General features: G+C 40.7%; 1 protein-coding gene across 1 annotated transcript in view; it reads left to right on the top strand.

Annotated features, from left to right (window-relative positions):
- LOC104691822 (c-Maf inducing protein) overlaps nt 1–24,727 on the top strand; it is a 131,944-nt gene that overhangs the window by 56,317 nt on the left and 50,900 nt on the right. Inside the window, exons 2-3 of the mRNA XM_039558339.1 lie at nt 13,764–13,889; nt 22,250–22,300. Coding sequence (XP_039414273.1) covers nt 13,764–13,889; nt 22,250–22,300 — 177 coding nt within the window. The remainder of the gene's footprint in view (nt 1–13,763; nt 13,890–22,249; nt 22,301–24,727) is intronic.

Raw genomic sequence — 24,727 nt, 5'->3', positions numbered from 1 at the left:
CTTGAATTCTGTCTGTAGTCTGAATTCACACCTTTGATGCTTTCCTTTGTGGAGAGCATTAGACTTGGTTATAGGTCATGACAGAAGTATCATCCTTTGATTAGTCACATAGAGCATCACCTGAATCACCTCCATCCTTAGCCTCATTCAGTCTTCTTAAAGCTGTGCTGATGGTTCAGCTGCTGATTTCTGTCTCCAGATAATGTCAGTCCATATTAACGAATGTCATTAATTGATTAAAATGGTTCATGAGATGACTGAGATTTCAAGGAGTCCAAACTTCAAGTATAGTGTCAGAGAAGCTGCTGATCATCTGTGTCTGACGGGGCTGGAGTAATTTCTGGGAATGGTCTGATAACTTGCATCCAAGATTCCTGTACAACTGTCATTTTGAAGGCATTTTAATTAGATGTTGTGGAGAGCAATTGTGTGATGTGGATTATTAGGGAGAAAAGTAAATTCCATAAAGCTTTGGTCACTATGGGTTTTCTTTTTTCCCCTAGACCTTCAGCACCTGTGAACTGCAGATGCTCAGGGCAGGTTTGAATGCTGTTAAGAGGACCAATAGAGTCAAGGGTTGTATTCATCCTGCACCAACTAGTAAAATGGATGAATTTTCGTGTGTGTGTGTATGCCTTAAACATTTTTTTGGCACCAGAAGTGTCATCTTCAGCTCTTCTCATCCAACATTTTAATGGTCTGCCACGGCTATTTATGCTTTTGTAAGGTTGATGGACAGTTCTCATAACGTGCCTTGTCAATAGCTCTGTTTATTTATTGTGGCAGTCTTGCAAGCCTGTGCTACTTCATTCTCAGCAAGGACAATACAGTTGCCATTCTTCTTTGTCCTGGGATGATTTTTTCCTGCTAGGAAAACTGAATGGGTGCAGCATTAGTCAGGGGCCGTAGTTTTTAACGCCTGAGAAGAAACATTGTGATTGTCTAGTCTGACGTCTTCAAAACCTCATCCAGCAAGTCTGGCATTGACTTATAATTTGCAGCTCACAAGCTTTTCATTCTGTTCATGAATGTGTGAGGGAACAAACGACAAGTTTAGGGGTTGAATCTCCGTTCTTTACTCATATGATGAAGGTTGTTGCAGCCACTGTTGCTTGTCTCAAAATGTGTCCGCAGTACCTGGGCTTCTAAATTAAGTGCACCAACAGTTTTCCTAATGACTTGCCCAACGTGCTTTTAGTTACTGAAGGACAGAGTTATGTTTCCCTTTCTTCACGTGAGTAAAAGCTAGTGCTGATACTGAAATAACCAATTTGATTCTTCATGATGAAGCCTTTGTTCTTGAAAGTACCAGGACTTGTATTCATCCTGAAGACAGTTCTCTCTCTGCAGTGTTGTTGACTCTTGTGTGCATCTGCAGCTGTATATTTAGAGTCGGATGTAATATTTCTAGAGACAATAATATCCTTAATCTAGTGTTAGATTACTGCCAGGATTAGATGTGAGGGCTGTGTTTAAGAAGTGCTGTTCGAATTCAGTGGCATCTACAGTACATCTGCTGCCACCAAGGCACTGCTGCTGCATCACTGCCTCTTGCAGGGGTCACAGCATCTGGCTGGAACATTGTATTTCCAGCTCTGTGTCATAAACTCCCAAATGAACAATATACTGGAAAGAAATGAAAAAATCATAAAAATATTAATAAAAAAACAAGAATAGGGGGGCTGATGACTAGGTATATCTTCTTGTAAGTGGGCATGTAGAGACAGTGAGCTTAGATGAGATAAAAAAGAAAATGGGAGACAAGACAAGAATTTCAGAGGTGTGGTTTGTCTGGCACTGGTGTTGTGGCTGAGCTTGTAATGCTCTGATATGCACTAGATGCGCTCACAGGCAGTTGCACCTTTGAAAACAAGACGCTCCTTCTTCGTGCCTAATCCTTGCATCACAGGAATGGTTCCAAATGTACAGTAAAGCCTTTGATCTGTGCTTCGAGAATGGTACTGGCAGAAAATTATTCGGATTGGCTGCGGAGGTGTTAGGATGTGGGTCAACCTGAAACTTTCTATCAGTAATTTGTATCTGGCTCTTTTTTTTTTGTTTGTTTGCTTTCCAAAGAACAAGAAAAAACACTTAAATCTGAAGCAGAGAAGCATTTTCCTCAGTTGTTCTCTGACCTTTTGAGTTGGATTTAGTGATCCAAACTCTTGAAAACGTTGGAGTATTTGGAAATCATCTGCTATGCTGTTTACAGTGTTGAATTTGGTTTTGGTTTCTGTTTTATTCATTTCCAGTAAGACCTGGTAATTTGTTGCAAGAAAACAAGCACAGAATCTGATTTGATATTCAAAGACCTATATTTTAAAATTATATATTTTTCAGAAACAGAAAGCAAAAAGGTCTTTCTCAGTAGGATAGAGAAAAAGGTTACTTTATTTTGCAAGCTTTGTATTTAATTTCCAGTAATAATAATAGTTCCCTAAAATGACTTGATAACATCTAGTTGAATCTGCTGAGCACTTGGGCCTTTTTCAGAGGTTAAACATGGATACCGTGCCTTATTTTAGGAGGCCTTATATTTACTTGACCTGTTTCTTTGTCTCTGGGGACATTAATAAACAAGTCTCTATATAAAGCATTCTTCTGCAAAAGATGGAAAGATGTAAGTAGGAAAATGATGCTAATTATTCTTGATGCTCAGCCCTTCATACTAATTCTGCTCAGGTTGTTTTGCTGGTAAGCCACATTTTTCAGCCTAATAGTGCTATGAGATTCTGTTAGTGCTGTAGTAACATTTAGCCAAGGCAATTCCTGGGTCACTGTTAAGGTTGTGAGCTGTGCAGCAGTGGTGTCATACAGTGATGTGGTGGCATCTGTGGATTTTAATTACATAGAGGAGGGGAGGAATGCTTATCCCTTTTTTCCGCTCCTGCTTTGAGTAAAGCTGATGCAAGCAGTAGTGGGCAAAATGCAGGATGTGTGTTCAGGTGTAGAGTTCAAACATACACCTAATTTGGAAGCTTTTGTATTCTGCTGAAACCAGAATGCCACCGTGGGGAAGCAACTCATGTTTTCGTCAGTGTTTAGAGTCCACATCGTAACACTCACTGGTGGTTGTAAGCCTGTGATGGATGGAATTCAGATTTGACATTAAACGCTAACGTCCTTCACTAGTATTGGCTTGCTGTTAGCTTTCTCGTGGAGAATCTGTGGCCAGCTTAACTTTGGGCAAGCAGGTCACTGAAGACCATTCAGATTTCCTTGGTGGAAATTTCTTAGGCTAAGAGTAGTAACTGTTCATGGAGGTCACAGAAACTCAGTCTACAAAGTTGTGTTTGCAATATTTAAGGTTTTATAGAAATGAGGTATTTCCTATAGAGATAGTAAATAAATTAATACAATAATCCTGATAGAAGATGAGGATGTTGCTGCAGAATTATGCACAGGAAAGCAGACCTGACAATGTAATGGAGCTTGAAAACCAAAACATAATTGCCAAGGCTGGGAGTGAAACTTGCAGCCATTGTGCTGACACAACCTTTAAAGTTCAGCTTGTCTAAAAGGCTGGAATTATTTTAAAACAGATTTTTGATAGGAAACTGGAAGAGGGGTGGGGGGAAGTCACCCTAATCTAGTATGCAAAGATGCTGTTTTGGGAGGGTGTTTTTTTCACTGAATGTGTAACTCCCAAGTGTATAACCCATCTCTGTGTTGATGGATTGTGTGCTACTCAATTTTTCCCAGTAGCATTGTGGTTTCTTTATGATTTGGGAATATAAGAAAGGCCAAGTAGGCAGAGGAAATCCAGAAAGCTGATTTTTCCTGCAGCCTGGGAAGCACTTGTATTGCTTTTCACCTTCAGATGTGCATAGCTAGCTGTTGGCTGTGTAAGTAACTGGGTTTTTCCAAAATTGCATCACCCAGAGACACGTCTATATAGTCTAGTGTGTTGTGGGAGCCCCTTGCTCATCTGTCAAGCAGTAGCAGGGAGGGCAGGTACACCTGTTTCTTTGCCCATGCATGAGCCCTTTGTCAGACCAAGCAGAGGAAACAAGTGAGTGTGTCTTGTTGAGGGCTGAATCATCCTGTTGGAACAGAAAATGCTGTTGGAGGACTAAGGTGGCTTAGTTTTCCAAAACACATTGTGATACAGAAGAGCAGTGCATGATGCATTAGCTACTGATAAACAGGGCTTCTCTGGGAGGCGTCTCTTTAGAGCTGTGTGCACCGGGATCCCTGGGGGCACTATTGCAATTCCTTGGAATTCTTCTCCAGCCTTTCGGGAGCCACCCAGATGAAAGGGTTTGCCAGTTTCGCAGTGCCTAATTGTAGAGCTGTTCTCTGTTTGCTTTTCGAAGTGTGTCTGTGGAGATGATGATAAGGACACCTTTCTTGAAAAAGGAACTTGCTAGACCAATGAATGTTGTATTGAAACAAGAAGTTTGCTAGTTGGGTATGCCGGTTTCATACCACTTCGTTCTCCACCAGCACAATGCCTTTGTGATTTTAGCTAAATATTTAATTACTTTAAGACAAAACGTCACTTTCCTTTGCGTAGTATCCTTTGCATTGTATCCTTTTGCATAGTAAGAGAACTTAAAAAGGTAATTTAGGTTCTAATTGGTGTTCTGTGTTCTCTCCATTGCGCATTTCCCAGGAAACTTTTCTCCAGTATTTACTCTGGTATTTCACTGCAGTTGCCCTCTCTTTCTCCATTCTCTCACCGTCTCCCTTCCACGGAGGTATTGCAAATACTTCAGTCAGCTCTATTTAAATAGCAGCACTCCCTCCCAGTACAAACAGCCAGTCAGATGTTAAACACTGAGGGAGACCAACAGGAGTTGCCGGGTGGTTCCAGGCTCTGTAGGAGAGTTCCTGCTGGAGGGAAGGAGAGGGCACTTTCCATTCATGTCATTCTGTAGTGGTGAGAGACACAGAATCAGGAGGAAATCACTGCTGCAGACATGAGAGATGAATCTCACGTAAAATTAAGTAGACTTGTCCAAGTTACTGCAGAAGGTAAGACAGGTCAGACAAAGCATTGTCACTTTAAGCACGTTTTCCCACCTCCTCCTGTAGCAGAAGGTGATTCCAAATAGCTCTGACTCATCCCCAGGAGGTGCCTCTTGTTTTTTTTCGTAATAACAGTGCGAGTTTAGTGAGACTGTCATTAGCTATAGCTTTTTTGAAGGCTCTGCTATGTGTCCTTTCTCTTCTCTATGTACAGCACAGACCTATGTTAATATTTTTCCTGAGAGCTCAAGATCTGCTCATATTTTCTCCAAAAACAATGAGATTAGAGCATTCCTTATTGGGAATTCAGAAGCTTAGTTGGGTTACTGCACTCCCTGTTCTGTACTTGCTCATCAGAATGAGATTGGATGTGGTGTCCTGGGAACTGCAGGGTTAAAGGTGCATTAAAAAGAAAAGGAAAAAATTATTAATGGAATTTGTTTGACTGTTACAGTGTCTGAGGGATTCACTGCTCTACAGGTAAAAGGCATGGACATGATAAGTAATGTTGGAGAATGCTTCTTGAAATGAAAAACAGAACTTAATGATACTGTGTTTATGGTATGTTTAGTTTTGCAACAATTTAATTTCTTGTAAATAAATGGTAGTAAGAAATGAGCTGGTATGAGCATTGAGGAGGTGGTGAGAACTGTCAGTATTGCAGAGTCCATGATTCAGATTCTGTATTTCTAATGGGGCATGAGATCCTGGATAGCTCAGCTTCTTACAAATTCAGTAATTTACACTTGGATGGCCTTTCAGGTTTGACTTCATATTCACGGGTGATAGAGGTGAATGTGTTGCTTTCCTCAAAGTTGCCTTCAGCCTTTTTGGTTTGTAAAACCCTAAAATTTTCCATGGGAGGAACAGATCCTTGCACAGAGGATATGACCCTACTGATAACAAATGTGGTTTCTTTCTTTACCTTTTGTTGACCTGACAGAGATAGTGAGCAGAATGCCTTTGGGGATCTGTAAAACACTGCAAGTGCAAGGATGATCTGTGGTAGGAACATGCTTTTGCCAGCACCTAAACCAGTTCTGAAAAATTCAGCTGCACAGAGGTCTCCTGTTCACAGTACACACCAGTTTCCTGTTATTCAACAGACTGATTATCCAGGTGCCACCTTTGTATTTGAAACTAGCTGATGACCTTTCATTCCCAGCTCTCAGGGCTGCTCCTGGTTAAAGCAGTCGTTAAAGGGTGGCATTTTAATCTGGCATGCATTGTGTCTGCTTGGTCTGAAACCCTTACATGCAACCCTCTCTCCTCTCTCTGATTTAGCAGCACTTGATGCATTTCATGGAGTGTGACACAGCTGATTTGTTGAAAGAGAATTGATAATAGAGAGCAGCCTTGAACAAGGATGCAGTTTTGTTTTCTGTTAAATCATCGTTGCTATAGTGACCTAAGATCTGTTTAGCACTCAGTAGGTTTATCATATTCTGGGCAAAAGTTAGGGTTTTTTCAATATTCCTCTAACAGCTGCTTTACAGAAGTAGGTGTGTGTATGGTCTTTCTGCAAGAAGTCCCTGGTTCTTTTATTGCTGTTCCTGCGAGTACCTGCTGTATTTTGGCTGGTGGTTGTCCCTTCCTTGCTGAAGTAATTTCAAGGAACTTGGATAAATAATAAACCCATCTTTTCAAGGTTGTGGAGTATTTCTTCCCAAAGGAGAGTTTAATGGACTGCAGTGATAAATGCAAAAATACAGAGAATATGAACCCTGCTAAGGAGTGGTCGTTCTTATGAATTGGTGACCCAGTTTTGGAGGAGGAGGATGTTTTTGAAGCTGATTCACATGGTTGGAGTCAGGAAGTCTGAGTTCTTCTCCCACATCTCTCAGGCTTCTCGTGTTCCCTCAGGTATGATCAAGAGCATGGTGCTGCTACAAGCTCAACTGAGATTTTCTTCTTCTCAGTTGGACAGTGGGGGAATGGTAATTCTGCCCTTTGAGATCTTTACGTTCATTGGGAGGTGCTGAAGTCTGCAGTGCACGCTTGGAGAGTTGCTGCTCCAAGCAGAGATGCTCCACCTGGCAGGGGAGTCAGGCCAGTGCCTGTGAAAGTCTCACTGTGTCTGGCACGCTGTGTCAAACACGGCTCCTCCCTTCCCGCTCCTGATTTCTGGCCTGAGACCAATTCCTGCCCTTTGGCAATGATCTGGCAGATTTGGCCACTAGCTCAGTCAGTCTCCAGCTCTGCAGTGGGGCAGGTACACCTGGCAGCATGTCCTCATCCGTGTTAACAGAGGTCTGGAAGCAGGAGACAAGGATTCTTACATAGGCTTGACCTTAGAGCTCTTTGGACACCAGCATTGCAACCAATTCAACTTTCAGTGCTACTGGAAGTCTCAGGGGAATTCCGTTTATCATGTTAAGCTGGCCAGAGAGAAAGGCTTGATTTCTTACAGGCTGCTTAGACAGGGTCATCTTGATAATGGGCATCTTTGGAAAGTCTTCAAGATATGTGTCTCATTTTACTCCCAGAAATTCAAATAAGCCATCCTTCAGAAGTGCTCCTTCACCTGGGTTTGACAGTAAAAGAGAAGAATGTCTTCATTTAAAAAAAAAAATTGATATGAATTTCAGCTAAATAATGTATTTTTCCTGCTTATTTGACTCACTTGTCATGGTAGATATTCCATTATATGACCTTATTTTCCCTTTTTCTTAATAATGAACTTCTGTGCTTTTAACTTGCTTCAGATCTGAATTAATTCAAAGTTCTTCCCACTGCTGGTGTCTGCTGCACAGGTTTTACATATTTCAAGCTCATATGTCCTAATGTTGAGACCAGTTTTTTCTTGTCAGCTCTTTGATGGACAGTTTTGGCCTGTCCCTTCGCTAAAGCTCCACAGAACTGATATTTCAGCCCCACTGCAGATTGGAAGGTTTTTTTTTCTGCACAGTGTGGGGTAAGCTGTTTCTTACTGGCAGCTCTTATATTTTTATCGTGTTTGTAAGGTTAATTAATGCAACAGCCTCCAGTCTTGGTTGTCTTAAATATTTAGAGGAAAGAAAGACATTTATGCACATTTTTGCTGCTGATCTAGATTTGGTTAAACTTCTATTGGATTTCTGAGTTAAGATTCCCAGCTGGTATAAATCAGTGAAGTTCCACTGATTTATTTTGGATGACCAGCTCTGTGGACGATCTGGTTTTCCTTAATTAAATCTTGCCACTTACTGAACCTGAGCTACTTTGCACTGAGCATATGACAGTTGCTGCTGTATTTTTGTCTAGAGAATGTGGGATATATTTCTTCTATCCTTTGTCTCTGTGTAGCTGTAAAGAAAGACAGGTGTGTGTGTGTGTACATTTATAAACACACAGACACGCATGGATGTTTATAAACAGTCACCCACACACAGAGAACTGTGCTGGAAAGCCCCCTCCCTCTTTTTGCTGTCATCACTACTGAGCTAATACACCCTAGACTTTGGCTGACATAGAACCTCACTGAAGATTTGGGTCACAGTGTCCAAATTTGTTTCCATGTACCAAAAAATTTCAAACGGAACCAACCAAAACCCCTCCAAGCATTGATACCCAACTTGGAGATACTGAGGAGCAATGCAGCTCCAAGCAGAAATAATTTAGATTTGCATCATGGGAAGACCCCGTGGCTCCTTGGATTGAGCACTCATTTTCACTGCACAGAGCAGGTGAAATCTTTTCCTGTAGTCCCACATATGAAACCACCTACTTACCTGGGGAAGTGGGGAGGGAATGATGGTGATGGGCAGGCTAGGAGGCTGGAAAGTCTGATGGATTAGATAAGAATGTTGTTCCAAGAAAGCTCAGAAATATCTTTGTGTAGTTCTGGGGCAGAGTGGGGTGTCTCCTTGCTGTTAGTCTTTTTGTCTGTTTTGTTATCAGGTTAATCTCTGTGAGATTAACATTGACTCTCTCAAGTCATTATGACAAGTGAGCATGGCAGTAAATTCTTCCATGTCAAGAAAAAGACAAATTGTACTGTACTGCATATTGTGGCATAGTACTACTAATTGCTGAACTTGATAAATGTCTTCTGATAGGTTCTGTAGTTAATGAACAAAGATGTTAATTGCCCTTATCTGAAATAGCTGTGTTTGCAGGGTCATTCTCTGGAGCCATGGATGTCTTCTAGCAGAGATTTATTGCAAATCAGCCATTGTTTTCGGCAGTTTCAGAGTCCATTACCTTTCAGTATCAACTGAATAGTCTCCACCCCCATCAAAGTTTTGAGAGCAATCAGCTCTTCCTATGTGTTATTCAGCAGGTTTGAATCTTATTTGGGTATGGAAAACTTCTATGTAATACAGCGTGTTCAGCATCCTGGGTTACAGCAGGAGCATGGCTCATTCTTGAGAGCAGCCAAGAGAGAAATAAGCACCTGACAGTGGAAGAGAGGTCTGGAATAGCCCTGTTTCCCCCCACCATCTGGAGTATTTAATTGGGAAAATCATTCTTCATTGTTGTTGTGTTGGTGGGAGTTGTCAGTCTAAATATGTTTTAATGCAAATAACCATCTCTATTTGTAGAATTCATCTTTTCTAGATGCTTTCTTTGGGAAATATACAGCTGAAGATTTAGTGCATTATTATATGAGTAAGTGCATACAAGCCCCATATTAACAATGGACGTCATGTTTATTCTTTCCCTTTTAGAATTTCCCATGGAAAGAAGTAGGCAGATTTTTGCATTATTGAGTAGTTTGCTGCTGCCGACTTTTCCCAGAAACACAAGAGAGAACCAGGCTTACGCAGGAGCCTACATGTTCTTCCAGTTTTGGGACCACTGGATTCCCCTAAGATTTGATTTGTAGTAGGTTTTGGTGTGTGCCTATTCTGGTGCACAGTTTCAGAGCTGTATGATTAATAAATCTTTATGGAACTGAAAAAAGACCAAGTTCTCACTGAGGTTAAAACATACCTGATTTCCCAGTGGAGAAGTTGCATGTTTCGTTAGGGGTCTAAAGGCTAATGTGAAGAGAAAAATGTTTCCTTGTGGGGTTGTTTTTTGGTTGGTTTTTTTTTGTTGTTGTAATAAATTGCATTTTTGTTTATGAATCTCTTACAGTTTTTCAGAACATATTCAACAGCAAACAGCCAGAAGTTCAAACTGTAACTGTAAATCTGTAAGCTGACATATGTAGATTCTCTGGCCAAAGTTTCCTAAGTCAGGATTAATTTTGTAGAGTGAGGGAGAAAAGTCCATTATCGTGCTTAGTTTCATAGATTTCAGACTTTTCCAGGAAATATAAATCTCCTTTGAAAAATGACAACTATAAAAATAAGAGTTACTATTTTCTTAAATAAGGGCATTTTCAACTGAACTTGACATATTGCTGCTCACAGTGCTGTGGCTTTAGATTGTCTGGTACCAGTAATTAAACTGAAGTATTCAGGTCCTCAGCTCCCCCTTCCCCATGATACGCTGCCCCTAAGTTATGTTAACATACTATTTTCTGTTTCATGTTAGAAATGGGGCTGAAGTAGCTCAAAAGTAATCTGGCAAAAGCTGGATGGGTTCCCTGATCTGCCTGACGCCACAGCCAGACAAATATTTGTATGGGCAGAGACAAAGTGGGTGGATGGAGGTGGGAATGCTGCTTAAGGACTAGTATTGATGCCAGATGCTTCGTGGTGACCCACTGAGGATCTGTCTCATTTTAGGTATTTTCAAATCTCTGAATCCACATTTCTGGCCTTGTGTGTTGTTCTAATTTGACTTCTCCATGGAGAGACCTGGGGGTAGGATTCAGCTTCTGGGGGGGGGGTGGGTGCAAGCAACATGAGAACAGCTGCAACATGAGAACGTGCAGCACTTGCACTGCTTATTTATCAACCACAATGATTCACTGTGATTGACGTTCACATACCTGAATGTCAAAATAACCTGTGTTTTAAGAGGAACCAGTGACTCAGGCTGTGGTTTTACCTCAGGCCATTTCCTGATAAATGGCTGAACTGTGCTTGGTCTTGAGAAAACACTGCTGAGGAACACAGCTCTGTCCTCTCATCTGTGTGTGTGGAGAGATTAGGGAAAGGACACCTTTGTGTGGGGCTGACCTTCCCCTTGTGAGTGCCATGGTCTTTATGAGGAGCACCACAGCTCTATGAGCTCTGTGAGCTCCAGGAAGACTCAGATCTGACGACAGCTCTGTTTTGGTGCTTCTTCAGAGCATTTCTACCCAGCCCTGATGGTCTTCAGTATTGGACAGCACAATTTAAAGGAGATTTATAGAGTGGTAAATCACTTTGCTTTAGGCACTCTCAGTTGTGAAACAGAGGTGAAGCTGCCTGTAACTAGTGTTTTCAGAACTGAAAATATTTCACCTCTTGGAACATGATGTTTTTAGTGAAAGCAGAAGCAATGCATATGATGATGCTTACAGGGATTGAAGTATATTTAGGCTACTCATTTTTTGAGTAAGATAGCAAACAACTGAACCTGTGTAATGTGGCTAGATAGAAGGTACGGACATGGGATCATATGAACGCTACATGAAGTACCTCATTGGCATAAGGCTTTCATTTGGAGTGATTGACCATCTACATAATTCCATCTTACGGTTTGGGTAGTCTTCCCATCCTTGGCAAACTGCACAACTCTGTTCCTCCATTCTCCTTAAGGAAAAGGACTGTCCTGTGAGAAGAGGTGTATGCCTGGGATGAAATCACTTGTGTATGGCTACAGAGATGTGGCTGAACTGGATCAGTTGTCTTTAATGCTGTTTAAATGGATGATTTAAGGTATAGGAGAAGCTTCTCTTGGGAACAGATTCTGTGAGAATTCCTCAAATCCTCTTTGAAGTTAATGGAGGGTATTAAGGGCAGTCAACACCTTCTTAAAAGAGAAATTTAAATTGCTTTGATTAATTTCATTTTGTATTTGCATTAACTGATTCTGGATTTCTCCCTTCTCCAGTCTTTCAGAGCATGTTTTTGATAACTTTGCCCCCTGAGCATACTAGATTTTATGTTGGCTGTTTTGATATTTTTCCCTGAGTGTTGTAATGCTGATTACCGAATGATCTTGGGCCTTTGGTTTCCTGTGAGAACGAGATAATTACTCTCCAGTAGGCAACACATGACGTACAGTATCAGCATTAAGCCACTGGGATTCCAGTCACTAGTGTAGAACAATATTGTGGGTAAATGAATAAGCAGAAGTTTATCATACTTCCTGCATAACAAGGTTTTCGTTAAAGAGACAGTGAAAATTGTTTTCACCCAGGGCTGGTGCAAAATGAGCGCTGCTGCAACAACCGTTAGGGAAAAAGATATTGAGGTTGAGTTCTGTGGCTTGCTGGGTTTTTTGTGCTGAAAAGACAGCTGAATTCTTGTAGCAGCAAAGGTGGATGACAGGGCTGTCACTGTGTTTTGGCGGATGACGTTTATGGGCTTAGAAACATGTATGAAGTGTGTAACTCCAAAGTGAGGTTTCCAGATGCACCACCTACTTAGCTTATGGAAGAAAGTTGTACCAATTAGAAGTAGAGACGTTCCAAATGCAATTTGCTTATTTCACACTCGCCCCCAGGAATCCTGTGTTGTGATTTTAGGAGTTGGCCCCGTTTGACCCTGAAATACATGTGGTTTCTCTCTTGCCTTCGTTATTTCAAGACTGTCAGTTAAAAATAACTTATGTATTGGGCACAGTGGGAGTAAGTTTGAGAAGTTGAAGTTATATGTAAATCAGTAATAGTGAGAAAATAATTCATAAATGTAATGAGCTCTATTCTCTTGAAAGACATGGTCAAGTCTATGGTTTATCCATGAAGTGGGATTAATTATTTTTGTATGAAAATAGTTTCTCTGCCACAGCAATACTGATCAGTTCACTTACGCTTTAGCACAGCAAAATAAATGATGTCTTTAAGGACCTCTGTTAAATATTCAATTACTTTAAAAATTACTTGCCTTAAGTACACTTCATGTATGCATACTCAATAGATACACAGCTATAGCACTCTGTATTTACTTAGTTCAGGACATAATTTCATGTGTGCTTGCATAGATACATTTATATTTCAGCTTATCTCAGAGATAATTATACTTCTCTAAAGCCTAAGAATTACAGGGTTACTAACAAGGAGTTTCATGTTTAAGTTTGTTTTCCTCCAACTATTGGTTTATGTTGTACATTTTATTGCAAAATGCAGTTCCTTATTTATGTTTTAATTGTGACTTTCATTTTAAACTGGAGATCAGCACACTCAGCAGGAAAACAGTGCTTAACTATAGGCCGAGATGAGTACCTTGGTTGCTTTGCTTTTGCTTGAGTCTGAAACTTGAGTTGGAGCCCCAAGAACCACTGTTAAATGAAGGCGTCTGGATCTTGATGATGTAGTTGATCAGAATTGCAGCTGAGGAAAAGAACAAGGACGTGTGGAATAAAGCAACCTTGCTATAGGACAGTGTTGTTGTGTCTCTGTGGTTGAGATGCCTCTTCATGCATTGAGAGCGTGTTCTTGGCCAAAGCCCTTAGTAGCTCAATTCAACCTGGAATTAGGTTCCATTGATTTTTGGGTCCAGGACAGTCTGACATTTGTGTGTTTCAGGCACCTTGGTTTGGTCTGGTTTTATTTTTATGTGAGTGATCTTAACACTTGAAGGAATTGGAGGAAGGTGCATGGATGGTTCTCTCTGTTGAATGACCTGGGGAGGAATTTTGCTTTCCAATTAGATTTTGCAGATATTTTCAACACCAAGAGTAATTCTGGTAGTGCTGTTCTTTCTTTGAAATTGTGAAACTTCTGATAGCTAAGTAAACATTTTTTCCCCTTCTCCTTTGTTTTCTTGCAGCCAACTGGGTACATGGAAAACTCCATTTCCTACAGTGCTATTGAAGATGTTCAACTGCTCTCCTGGGAGAATGCCCCTAAGTACTGTTTACAGCTCACAATCCCAGGGGGTACTGTCCTACTGCAGGTACAGTAAACATAGAAGTACAACTTTCTTTCTCTCTTACTGTGAATCAACTTCTTTCTGCTTCCTGTGCATGAAATCTTAATTAGATGGACTCAGAAAAGGCAGAGAACTTGGTACTGTCACATTATCTAACCACCAGAAAATTTTCTCAGGATGATAGCTCTGAACCTCTTTGTAGTGTTTAACAGTCAGAATGGAAATTTTGGGCCACAGTGATTAAATCTTCTTGCTGATTTTGTGCAGCAAAGTAGTGCTCTGTGTAAAGGCACATTGATACAGGCCTGGAATGATTGTATTTTTACATATAGTCCTATTCCAGCATGAAAAAAGTTTAAAATTTCGTCCTTCAATTCATATAGGAAACTCAGAACTTGCACTGGAACTGACAAGATACCTATTTTTAAAAGATACTCAATCTTCACTGAAATATTTCAGTGTATTTTTATGGATGTCTATATATGCTGGTTCTCTAAGTGTTGTTTTCAAACAGAAGACACTGTGTTTACATTATTCCAGATTTCTTCATCCACTTGTGAGGCTTTATAGACCCCCTTAGGTCATTGCAAGTTTTAATGACAGAAAAGCACTCCACAGCACTGAGCTTTGGAAATACTTTGGAATAAGTAGGAAAAGCAGCTGAAAACCCGGCTGCATGGCCCCCAAAGAACTTTGAAAGGTCATAATTTAAAAATACGAAATTGACTTCAACTTAATTCTTGCATGGTTCTCTCTCACGTTTCTCAACGTTGTTTTGAAGATAGTTCCTGTTGCCCTTTGGGATTTTACTTTTTCAGTTGATTGTACAGCCACGACTATTGTGTATATGTATTTCATCCAGGTAGGACTGTAAGGGGAAGGCAGGAAGGCAAGCCATGATTTCCCAACAGCTAGATTAGGGTCCTTGTTATTGTTGAAATGTTCCTTGCCTAATGCATTAATGGAATTAATTAGACAGAAAGTTGTCTAAATTTCTCAAGTTGGATGATTTACTTGTGATAATTTTGATTCTGCTTTTTCCATAAATTTCTCTAGTGGTGCTAGCATTTATATTTGTATCTGTTTCAACAGATGGAATAGTTACACCTGCCTTTCCAAATTCTGTTTCCAAGTCTTTATTCTGTAGTTTATGGAAGCTGCCTTTTTGGGTCTGCTTAATGGGAAACAAGATAAAGCTTGAACCCACAGCTTCCTCCTGAGTGGAAAGGAAATTGATAGGGTAGCCAGGCTGTAATCTGGAGCAGCCTGACATTTTGTCGCGAAAAAAAAAGCCAACAAACCAAACATATAAATAATTAAGTTTGTGAAAAAGCATCATCTTAGCATGGATACTTTTCTATTTTCTTCAAAAAGATTAGTGTCTTTATGAGTTACATAAAGAAGAGGAATGAGCTGGACTTCTGTTTATTGCTGCCCAGCTGAGCATTCTGGATCAGATTACATTATAACTATGGGAATTTCAACATAATTCAAAATAAAAACTTTAAAAAATGTTTTTAGTATGACTTGGTCCTTGGTAGTATCTTGATTCATCAGATGTGGTCAGATTGGAGGCAGTATAAAATTAGATTTCCTTTATACAGTTGTAATGTGTATTCACAAATCCAAAACAGTTCTCAAAGTTATGTTTAGTCTGCTGAAGAAATCAAGTTGAAAAAGCTTGTAGTTGAGTTCAGCAGAAATTCTCTAGTATATGTAACAAAGAGTAAAGGTATCCAAAAGACACCTTCACTGAGGAGCTGAGAAAGTAGCCCTTGCATAGTTCAGTTATTTCCAGATTTCTAAAAGACTTCAGTGCATCTCTGGGAAATTGTGACTTCCAGTTTTTTATGAAATTCTTCTGCCCTGCTAATATGAGCAGCAGCATGCTCTGATGTAATGTCCAGCTCTAGTATCAGGAAGTGTATGATAGTGGAGCAAGTCAAACTAGTCCAAAACATGTTCCCAGTACTGTTCTGAAGTGCACTTTTGGTGAAATTTGTATTTTAATTTTTTTTCAAAGCCTTTAAATAAAGTGTGTGTGTATGTATATATATGTGTGTGTGTGTGTAAAAATGTTTAAATGAACTGTTTTGACTACCTCCCAATTTATTTCATATTTCTGATTAATATGAATTTTATATTTTGATCTATGTTTTTACATTAATACCATGGGATATTATTGACATGATTTGACATAAAATGAAGCAGTTTAGTACTTTTGAATCATAGGCTTTCCCAATTTTTCATTTTTGAGAAAAATTTAAGATTCCACTTTCTGAAGGCAGTGTGGATTTATGAAAGGCTGGTCCTGCTTGACTCAGCTGACCTCCTCCTGTGACAAGGTGACCTGCTTAGTGGCTGAGGGAAAGGCTGTGGAGGTTTAGATTGGCTATTAGGAAAAAATTCTTCACCAAAAGTGTTCTCAGGGCACAGGCTGATGGGGAAGTGATTGAGTCACCATCCCTAGAGGTGTTTAAAAGATGCAGATGTGACGCTTGGGGACGTGGCTTAGTGATGAGCTTGGGTTAGACACTGGATTTGATCTTAGAGGTATTTTCTACCTAAACAATTCTGTGCAAAATGCCACAGGAGAGTCCCGGTCCATGTTCAAGTTTTCATCCCCTCTGTCTGCTGTCACCAGGGTCTATTTCTGGCTTATTAGTACACAGGAATGAGTCAGTGAGGGAAGAGTGCCATTACCTATCCTTACATCATCCTGAAGCCCTTCCATGGCAATACTGACCTATCCCAACCTATTTTAACACATGAAATCTGACAGGCAGCGCCGGAGGTGGTGCATCTCCTCTTAGGAAATCGGATCATGATAACAGGACGTGTCCACCTGGGTTTCGGAGGAAGACCTGGTTCTCAGGCAGCAGGCAGCTTAATCTGGGCTGGGTTCACATTTAAAAGTCATTTTCATGTGTGGAGTTCTTCCCACTCAGTGTTTGTTGAATGAACACAACTGTCTGAGTGTTTCGCTGCCTGGCATTTGGGGATTTCCACTGTCCCATGTGGGAGTCACGGACAGTAAGGTTTCTGGGGATCATAGACTGTCAGTTTTCTAGACATGCTGAGGGCTCGTGTTTTCTTTCCCCCTGCCAAATGATGTGATCCCTGGTCCTTTCCATGAGCAGTAATCAAAATCTCAAAATTTTTTTTTTCTTCCCTGAAGTTGGGATAGCAGGTGTGAAAGAAGGTGTTGCTAAAGCTAGCTCATAGGCCACGAGCTCTTCAGGCCAGGAAATAGGAGCTAAATTTAGCTTTTGATGAAGTGTGAGTTCTTTAGTATCAGGAATAGCTGGGCCTCCTTGAGCTGGGCTAGACTTCTGCTCTTCTGCTTTCCCTTTGTCGAGCACAAGGTGTGACTATGGTATTGTGTGGATGATTATGAGGACGATGCTACCCTTGGTAGTGAAATAACTGGAAGAACCTTTTGAAAGAGATTGAAAAAAACCTTACAGTATAATTTCATGAGCTGCTGTGCACCAAATGTAGGAAGACTCCCAGGAAAAAGGCTTTGGTATTTCAGTCATGACAGTACTGCCTTGCTTTTCTGTTGTGTCCTTTCTTTTAGCCTTAAAGCCACCACTTCCATCCCTATCGCTCGTGTTGTTTTATTCATTTCTTGGCAATCAAGTGTAGTCAGAAGGAAAAACAAACAGAGCAGGAAGCCTTGACAAGCACAACAGTCACACGTTCAGCTGCTCGGTGCTTGAGCACGCTGTTTGTGCCAGGGAGTCCCCACGGTAAGTGTTTCCACTGGGTTTTTAGTAACACGATATTTTAGTCTCCTTGGAGAACCTGGCTTTTGTTTTAAGTGCAAGTCCAGCCAGTGCTGCTGGTGTGGAGAGGTCATGCAAGGACCACAATCCAGGAGAGGCAGGGAATATTTTAAGGAGGAAAGTGGCATTTCTACCAATTCCCAGCAACTCTGTCTGTACCCTGGGTTAAGCCCAGAAGAGTGGCAGGTTTCCCTTGCAGGTCTGCCCAAGTCCTGGAGGTGCAGTGCTGGGGTGTGCATCAGCAATGTGAAGGTTTTGTACAGCTCTGTGCATGCCATGGGACTTGGCTTCCTGCAGCCCTGGGACGCTCCACTGTTCCTGTAGCTGATAATAAATGGGGGCAGAGAAGCCTGTGCTGTTTTATGAGTCCCAGTAATGAATATCAGCTGGAAAAAAAGCACAACAAAACCCCCATCCTGCTGACCAGAAAGCAAGCGAGGGAGAGAGAGAAACAGAATAAACTCATGAAGAATCAAATCCAGAATCTGGGCCATCAAATCCCACTTATTACCACATCTTTTCACATGGCAAAATCCCCTAGAAGTGTATGTGTGAAGGACACTGTTGTAAGGAAAAGCTTGGGAACGGTTTGCTACGTGGACAAGCCTGTTCTTGTACTCTTCTGCATAACACATGTGCCAAGTAGCAAGGGATGCCGTGGTGGTAATTTACTGTTAAAGGAATGGCAAAGGTCTTCATAATTTTTAGAGTGCTCGGTTTCTTGCAGTTTCAGGTGTTCTGTTTCTCAGTAACACGCAGATTCCTATTTAGTCTTCTCCTTGCCTGGGTACAAATTATTGCAGGGGCTGTAACGCTGGTGTGAAGCAAGTGTTCAGTTTCCTATTTTTGTGAGCAAAAAGAAAAATCTGCCTTTAAAACGTTCACTGCTTTTTAATAATAAACTTGTATTCCTACTCATTGACTAAGAAATGAAGTACTTGGGGTGCAGAGCAAATACTTTTTCAGCAGAGGTGTAAACTTACTCATACTCATGTTGACCAAAGCTTTGCATATGCAGGCATTTAATCTCTTGCAGTTTTTCTCCTGTGAGCAGTCTTTTAAAGCAGGTGAGTTTAATCCTTTGAGTAAAGTTTGTAGTACAGCTGATCCCAGGTGGCTTTTCCTCTCTGACTGAACCTTTACACCCCAAAAATGAGAATATAAAATCCTTCAGAACACAGTTCCAGGATCAGTTAATCTTAAAAAAAATACTGCCAACAGTAGGTGTTCTTAAAGTAGATAGTCTTCTTCCTCATTGGAATAATAAATAAATAAGAAAAACCTTCCCTGTGCGGTCAGAATGCCCCGTGAAAGCCTGGTTTAAAGTCTTTTCTGTCTCATTTCTCTTTTTTATTGTACCCTAGAGCTGAACAAATATAGTAAAGTATGCCTTTAGCTGGAGTAAAAAACTGTAGGTGTCAGTTCCCAGGAAGTGATGATTTCAGTGCAGAAAGCCTGGGTTCCATCAATGCACCTCAGATAAAACTGTCTATGTGCAGCCCCATAAATGAATTTTAGTTCCCTCCACTGCTTTACACTTTGGTGCTTGTTGCTTAAACTTCAGAAATATTACCCATAATAACCCAAATGCTCGAGTAAGTCAGTGCCTGCAGAGTTGGCTGGGCAGCTGAGCATGCACAAGAGCCTGGTGGCTCTTCTGTCATCCTGGCATGCTATGAACTCACTGTTCTTTTGTTAAGAAAGAAATGCTCCCTGTAGTCCCTTTTCAGTGTAAGCCTGAAAATGAGGAGGGAGGACCAAGAGATGCTGTGCAAGAGTGAGATCTTTGTTTTCCTTTGCAAAAGATCCAGCATTTCCTGCATATTGCTGTGGTTTTTCTGGAGTCAGGTGGCCAGAAGGGTGCCCTGGGAAGATTAGTCCCTGCTGCCTGGGAGAGGTGGGGAGGGCTAGTGGCAGACAGCTCCCTCAGGACAAGGGTAGTTGGGGTAAAGCGTTCAGTTTGTGCTGAACACGGTGCAAAGAGTGCTGGTGAAATGGCCACTGATTTTCCAAGCTTCTCTTACCACTGAGTCCTGATCATTAGAAGTGTGGGGATTTCCTAAAGGTTTGTTTTTCTAAATTGTGTTCACTTTGTCATCTTTGTCTTGAAGTGGTCTTGAATAACAGCCTGAGCTCTGCGTGTTTAGAGTCGTTCAGACTCCTAACCCAGACTCAGATGCCAGTTTGCTTGATCACTTCTCTACAGTAACTAATTCTATTTGTAGACAGTGCTTGGTCCCACACTTGGAACCCAGTCACTTTGCTAATTTTACTTTTAAAATGCTCTTTGTATATTGCTGCCATAGAGTTACACAAGTCTTTCCTTTGCCAGTTTTGGTTTTGTGTCTTGCAGCATTCTTCATTTCTTTTCTCCCCCAATATTTGCAGTCCACTTGTGCCTCCTCCTCTGCATGATGCTGTTGTCCTCACTAATACTTAGGGCTGCAGTCACTTGCACAATCTATCCACACAAAATATTCTCTAATTATTTGCAGTGGGTCTTACAAGCTGTACTACTGACATCACTGAAGTAGGAGAATAATTAACAGTTCTCAGTTTAGGGCTTCAGCATTGGCTCTTGCTTTCAACTTCAGTGTCAGACCAGGGACTGAATCAGGCTGACATTTTGCCTCTTTGAGTGAAGTACTTCCTTTTCCTTTTGATTTTATTGCTTTAAATAACAGTATCTTATTTTGCATAGGTCCTATTAACTCAGTCTTCCTGAATTTTTAAGGATGTAGTGGATGTGTACATTGCAATATTATTGGTGCAATTGCTTAGTATATATCAAGCCTACAAAAACTTCCAGTTTCACTTATTCTTTAAAGGGCTTTGATGCTAGCATTTGGAAAGGAAGGGTTTTGTTCTCCTATATGAACTAGTTTTCTCCTTAAAAAAAAAAAGAAAAAAGGTTCAGTTTGAAATTAAAATTTTCAAAGAAGTCTGGTGAGGTTTTAGAGCATTCTGTCTGGGCAAAGGTAAGAAATATCTAAGTATATTTACTTCATGTCTTTTTAATTATATTAAAAATATTCTTCTGCCTTTTGGTGGCAAATTGTTTTTGACCTTTTCATTGTATTAAAATACAGTATAAAGTATATTGAATTGAAATTTAATTCTATAACATATAGGTAAGAAGTCTGTCTTGTGTTATAATGTACACATATACATAAAATATGGTGTAAATAACAGAAAATCATTAAATACTGGCTGACCAAAATATCCTGAAAATCTGCACTCCAAACGTTTTTAAAATTTTTCACTGCATGCAAAGAAAAGAAAATAGAAAAGGAAGTTTTTTGTTTCCATTTGTAGCAATTTCATATTCTGATATGTCAGCATTCTTCTTGAAATGGAAAGTTTTGGGTAAATTCTGTGGTCAGCCAAGATTATTTATAATGTATTTATTCCTGCTTTATTGCCTCGACATCTAGTGGAGGAGCAATTGATTCTCATTAAGATATAAATAAATAATATGTAATTCATATATGAAAGGATATTATTCCATTTAATTGAGAGTAATCAGTCCAAGTCTATGTCACTGAGCCATCAGTAGCTGACCTTGAGATTAAACACGTTTTTGGTAATCATGTAGCGTTTTAATTCTGGTATTCCTGCCATTATCAGTGAACTGCACCGGTGTTGGGAGATGAAATATGTGTGGTGTGGATTTTGAATACTTGCCTGAAAAGATGTTGGGGAGTGAAACTTGATAAGTGATGCTCTAATTTTCAAGAAGTATGTGCTTTTTGACTGGCAGAGAACCTCACTTTTTTTTTTTAACATGGACTTAGAGGCTATCCTGTAATTTTCACTGTTTTTGTAAAACATTTTGAATTGTGAGTGAAAATTGCCCATTGGCAGCGTTGAGGTGGAGCTGGAAAAGCCAAAGGGCATCTCTACCCACTCAAATATTTCAGACTTATGTCACCTTGTTAAGGCATGCGTATTTACGTCACTGTACATGCTTTTATATTTTTTGATACCAAGCCTTTTGACCTTTGGGAGTGTTGAACTATTCCTCCATTGGCTACGACCTGGCTTCACACTGGGAATTTCTGGCGGCTGAGCTTAATGCAGACAAAAATGGGTGATGGCTGGGAGTGATTATTGCAACATTTATGCCGTTGCTGCAAACAGTCTGTACATGTATCTGCACGTCTGTGTGTGCTGTGCTTCTCACTGTTTTAATATCACTGAAAGAGCTAAGACATTATTTGAATTGCTTTGGGGCCAGCTGAGGAGCAGGGCAAGAAGAGAAACCAGAGTATGGAAAAAACCCACCCCTCCTAGTAAAATGTCAGCCCATGTTCCTACTCTGCTTCTAGTGATTAATGGCAGAGGCAAATGCCCTACAGACATTAAAGATCTGACCCACACCTGATTGAAATCAGGGAGGATTTTTCACAGTCTTTGGGTTGGACACCATTTCATAGGAACTTAATATTTTGTAAGGTTTTAGTTCAGTATTTTATTATGCAGCAAGGTCTTTGTGTCACTGCTTTCTGTGAAAACAAACTGGTTATAATATACAGTGCCTGAGTGACCTGAAACACTGGTAGAATCTAATAAGTCTGTAACTTTTCTGTATTGCAGGCTGCAAACAGTTACCTGAGGGATCAGTGGTTCCATTCTTTGCAGTGGAAGGTAAGTTCTGCACTTGATTTTCTTCCTTCTCTGCCTCCAAGAGTACCTTTTAGAATTCCCTGTTTGTTCATTGTAAAAGCCCTGAATGGCTAAAGAAACCCTGTATCAGAGCATGTCTGCAGTTTTAACTTGTCTGTGTCATGAATGAAGTGGACAAATTATCTTGTTACACAGCCCAGCTTTATCAACATGTGACTGGCTTCAAAAAGTAGATAGGCAGTAAATACATGTTTAAACAGAATAGAGATTGGATGGTTTTAGTTGTACTGTGAAGTGTAATATGCTACAATGAGTACACCTCATCATATCCTCTGGACTTTTGGGATATTTTGAGGTTTTTTGTTTGTTTTTTATTTTCCTGAGAAGCTAGGGAGAAAGAGTGTCTTTTAGAGTTGTTTACTGTATATGTAGCATCAGTCTGTTATGCATCAGTCTATGTTTATGCTTTAGGATGATTTGGAATTAAAGGCAGTTTCCATTTCAGAGACCTCAAGCCCTTTCTCATTTTCAGTGGGAACAATGGACTGATTGCCCTAAGTAGGGAAAGTGGATCACAGTGACAACATTGTCTCTCAAAAGCAGCACATTCCTCATTGAAAACCATAGCTGCTGACCTTTGGATGGAATCTGTATGCATCTTTGATGCAGTTGGAAACAAGTTTTGGCCAGATGCTGAATGTGGTTGTCCTTCCTTGCCTTGCAGTGGGAAACACAAGCAGTAGCTTTTCAGCTCAGGACTTGTCTTCAGCAGGGTTTCAGTGAAGTCAGCCAAGTTGGCTGTGCAGCTTATCGAGATTTCAGCCTGCTGACAGCAACCACATGGAAAAATACACGGAAGTCCCTCCCACCAAACTGGTTTTGTTGTAGGTGTATTTGATAGTTGCAAAACAGTTGTGTGGCAAAACTACAGTATTGGTGTGCATTGTGTAGCCATCAGCCTGGTGCAATCGTATTCTGAGTGGTTCCAGGTTTGTATCAGCAAAAGCCAAGTGTTGAGATCTCCTTTTCCAGACCTCTGGCATATTCTCCAGCCTGTTACCCTGATTGCCCAACTGAGAGTGGAACAGCAGTGCTGATAGCAGAAGGCCGGGTGTTGGTGTAGCACTTTATTTTGGCCTCTTGACAGTATCATTAACACAATGCCCAGCCAGCCTTGCTTTTTTTTGCAACTCCTGAGGACAGCAAAGCACTTAAAGCATGCAGGGGCAGTATCTCCATGTGGCCATTATTTTCTCTCCTGCTTTGGCAGGCAGGGATGATCAGAGAAAGCATGGATAGAAATGATGATGGAATTTCTTTTTCTCCTTCACCCCCAGCCAGGATGGTTGTGATACCAGCGTGCTGGTGGCTCATGCCCACTTTGTTCCTGCAGTGAGGGGAGAATTGGGGTTGGAGGTGCAATTGTGAAAAAAAAAAAAAACCAAGTAAGATGTGGTGAAGGTGCAACATGGCCCTACCATTCTTAAAAAAAAAAAAAAAACGGAGAAAGAGAAAGAAATAAAGCAAGCCAGCCAGGCTAGACAGAGTGACCTGGCTTGCTTACATGCCTTTCAGTCATGGAGAGGGAGCTTTGCTCTGTGGGAGTTGTTTTTAAAGGAGTATTTCTTAAACTTTCCAGTGCTTCTGACCCAAGCCTCTCATTTTGGGAAACTCTGAGTAATTTAACTTGGTGCAAAGTAGAATTTATTTTTGCTTCCCTGCTTCCCTTCCCCACCCCCATTAAATTTGTTTCTGAAAAACAAGTGAAACATTATCTTGATTTGAAAGCCCTTCCCTTTACCAAGAATAGCAAATAGTGTTTTCCCATAAGAACAGTGACAGGGTTTAGTCACTGCCCAGGTACTTGGCACTAAGAAATTCCTCTTTACTAAAATAGAGGTAATTTAGGTGGTTTTTGTTGCTTAATAGTTCAGAGGAAGTGCACCTGGTAACTTCCTGCTCTTTGGCAGGTTTAAGTGAGATCCCAACGGGATGAAGAAGCAGGACAAGCTGCCAGTGTAGAAGGGGAGTGGGGGAGTGCAGTTGTGTGTCTACCTTAGTGAAGTTTATCACTTTACTGGCACTGTGGCCTATGGCTTTAAGAGCCAGGTGCCAAGGTTCGTCTCACTCCATAATTTGTAAAGTTTGATGATTAAGCAGGTAGTGAGGGAACCCACAAAAAGCAGGAAAGCTATTCTTCTGGAATGGGGCATTTACACAAAGCACCAGCTGGCAGAGATATCGCTGCAGCTGTATTATAATTGGGTGGTTGTGCTGATGAATGATATATTTGTCCAGTGGTCTTACAAATAATGGGTCAAAACATTTCTGTGGGATGTAGAACACAGATGCAAACCGGTGCAGATAGCTGTAGCAGTTGTTCAGGGGAAAACATTCAACAGAGATGATCTTGCTATTGTTCGTACTTGTGTGGTGGGAGCATTTAGG

The sequence above is a fragment of the Corvus cornix genome, chromosome 11, assembly GCF_000738735.6.
Source record: "Corvus cornix cornix isolate S_Up_H32 chromosome 11, ASM73873v5, whole genome shotgun sequence".
Lineage (NCBI taxonomy): Eukaryota > Metazoa > Chordata > Aves > Passeriformes > Corvidae > Corvus > Corvus cornix.
The sequence above is the reverse complement of the archived record's forward strand: the minus strand, read 5'-3'. Positions and strand labels throughout refer to the sequence as shown.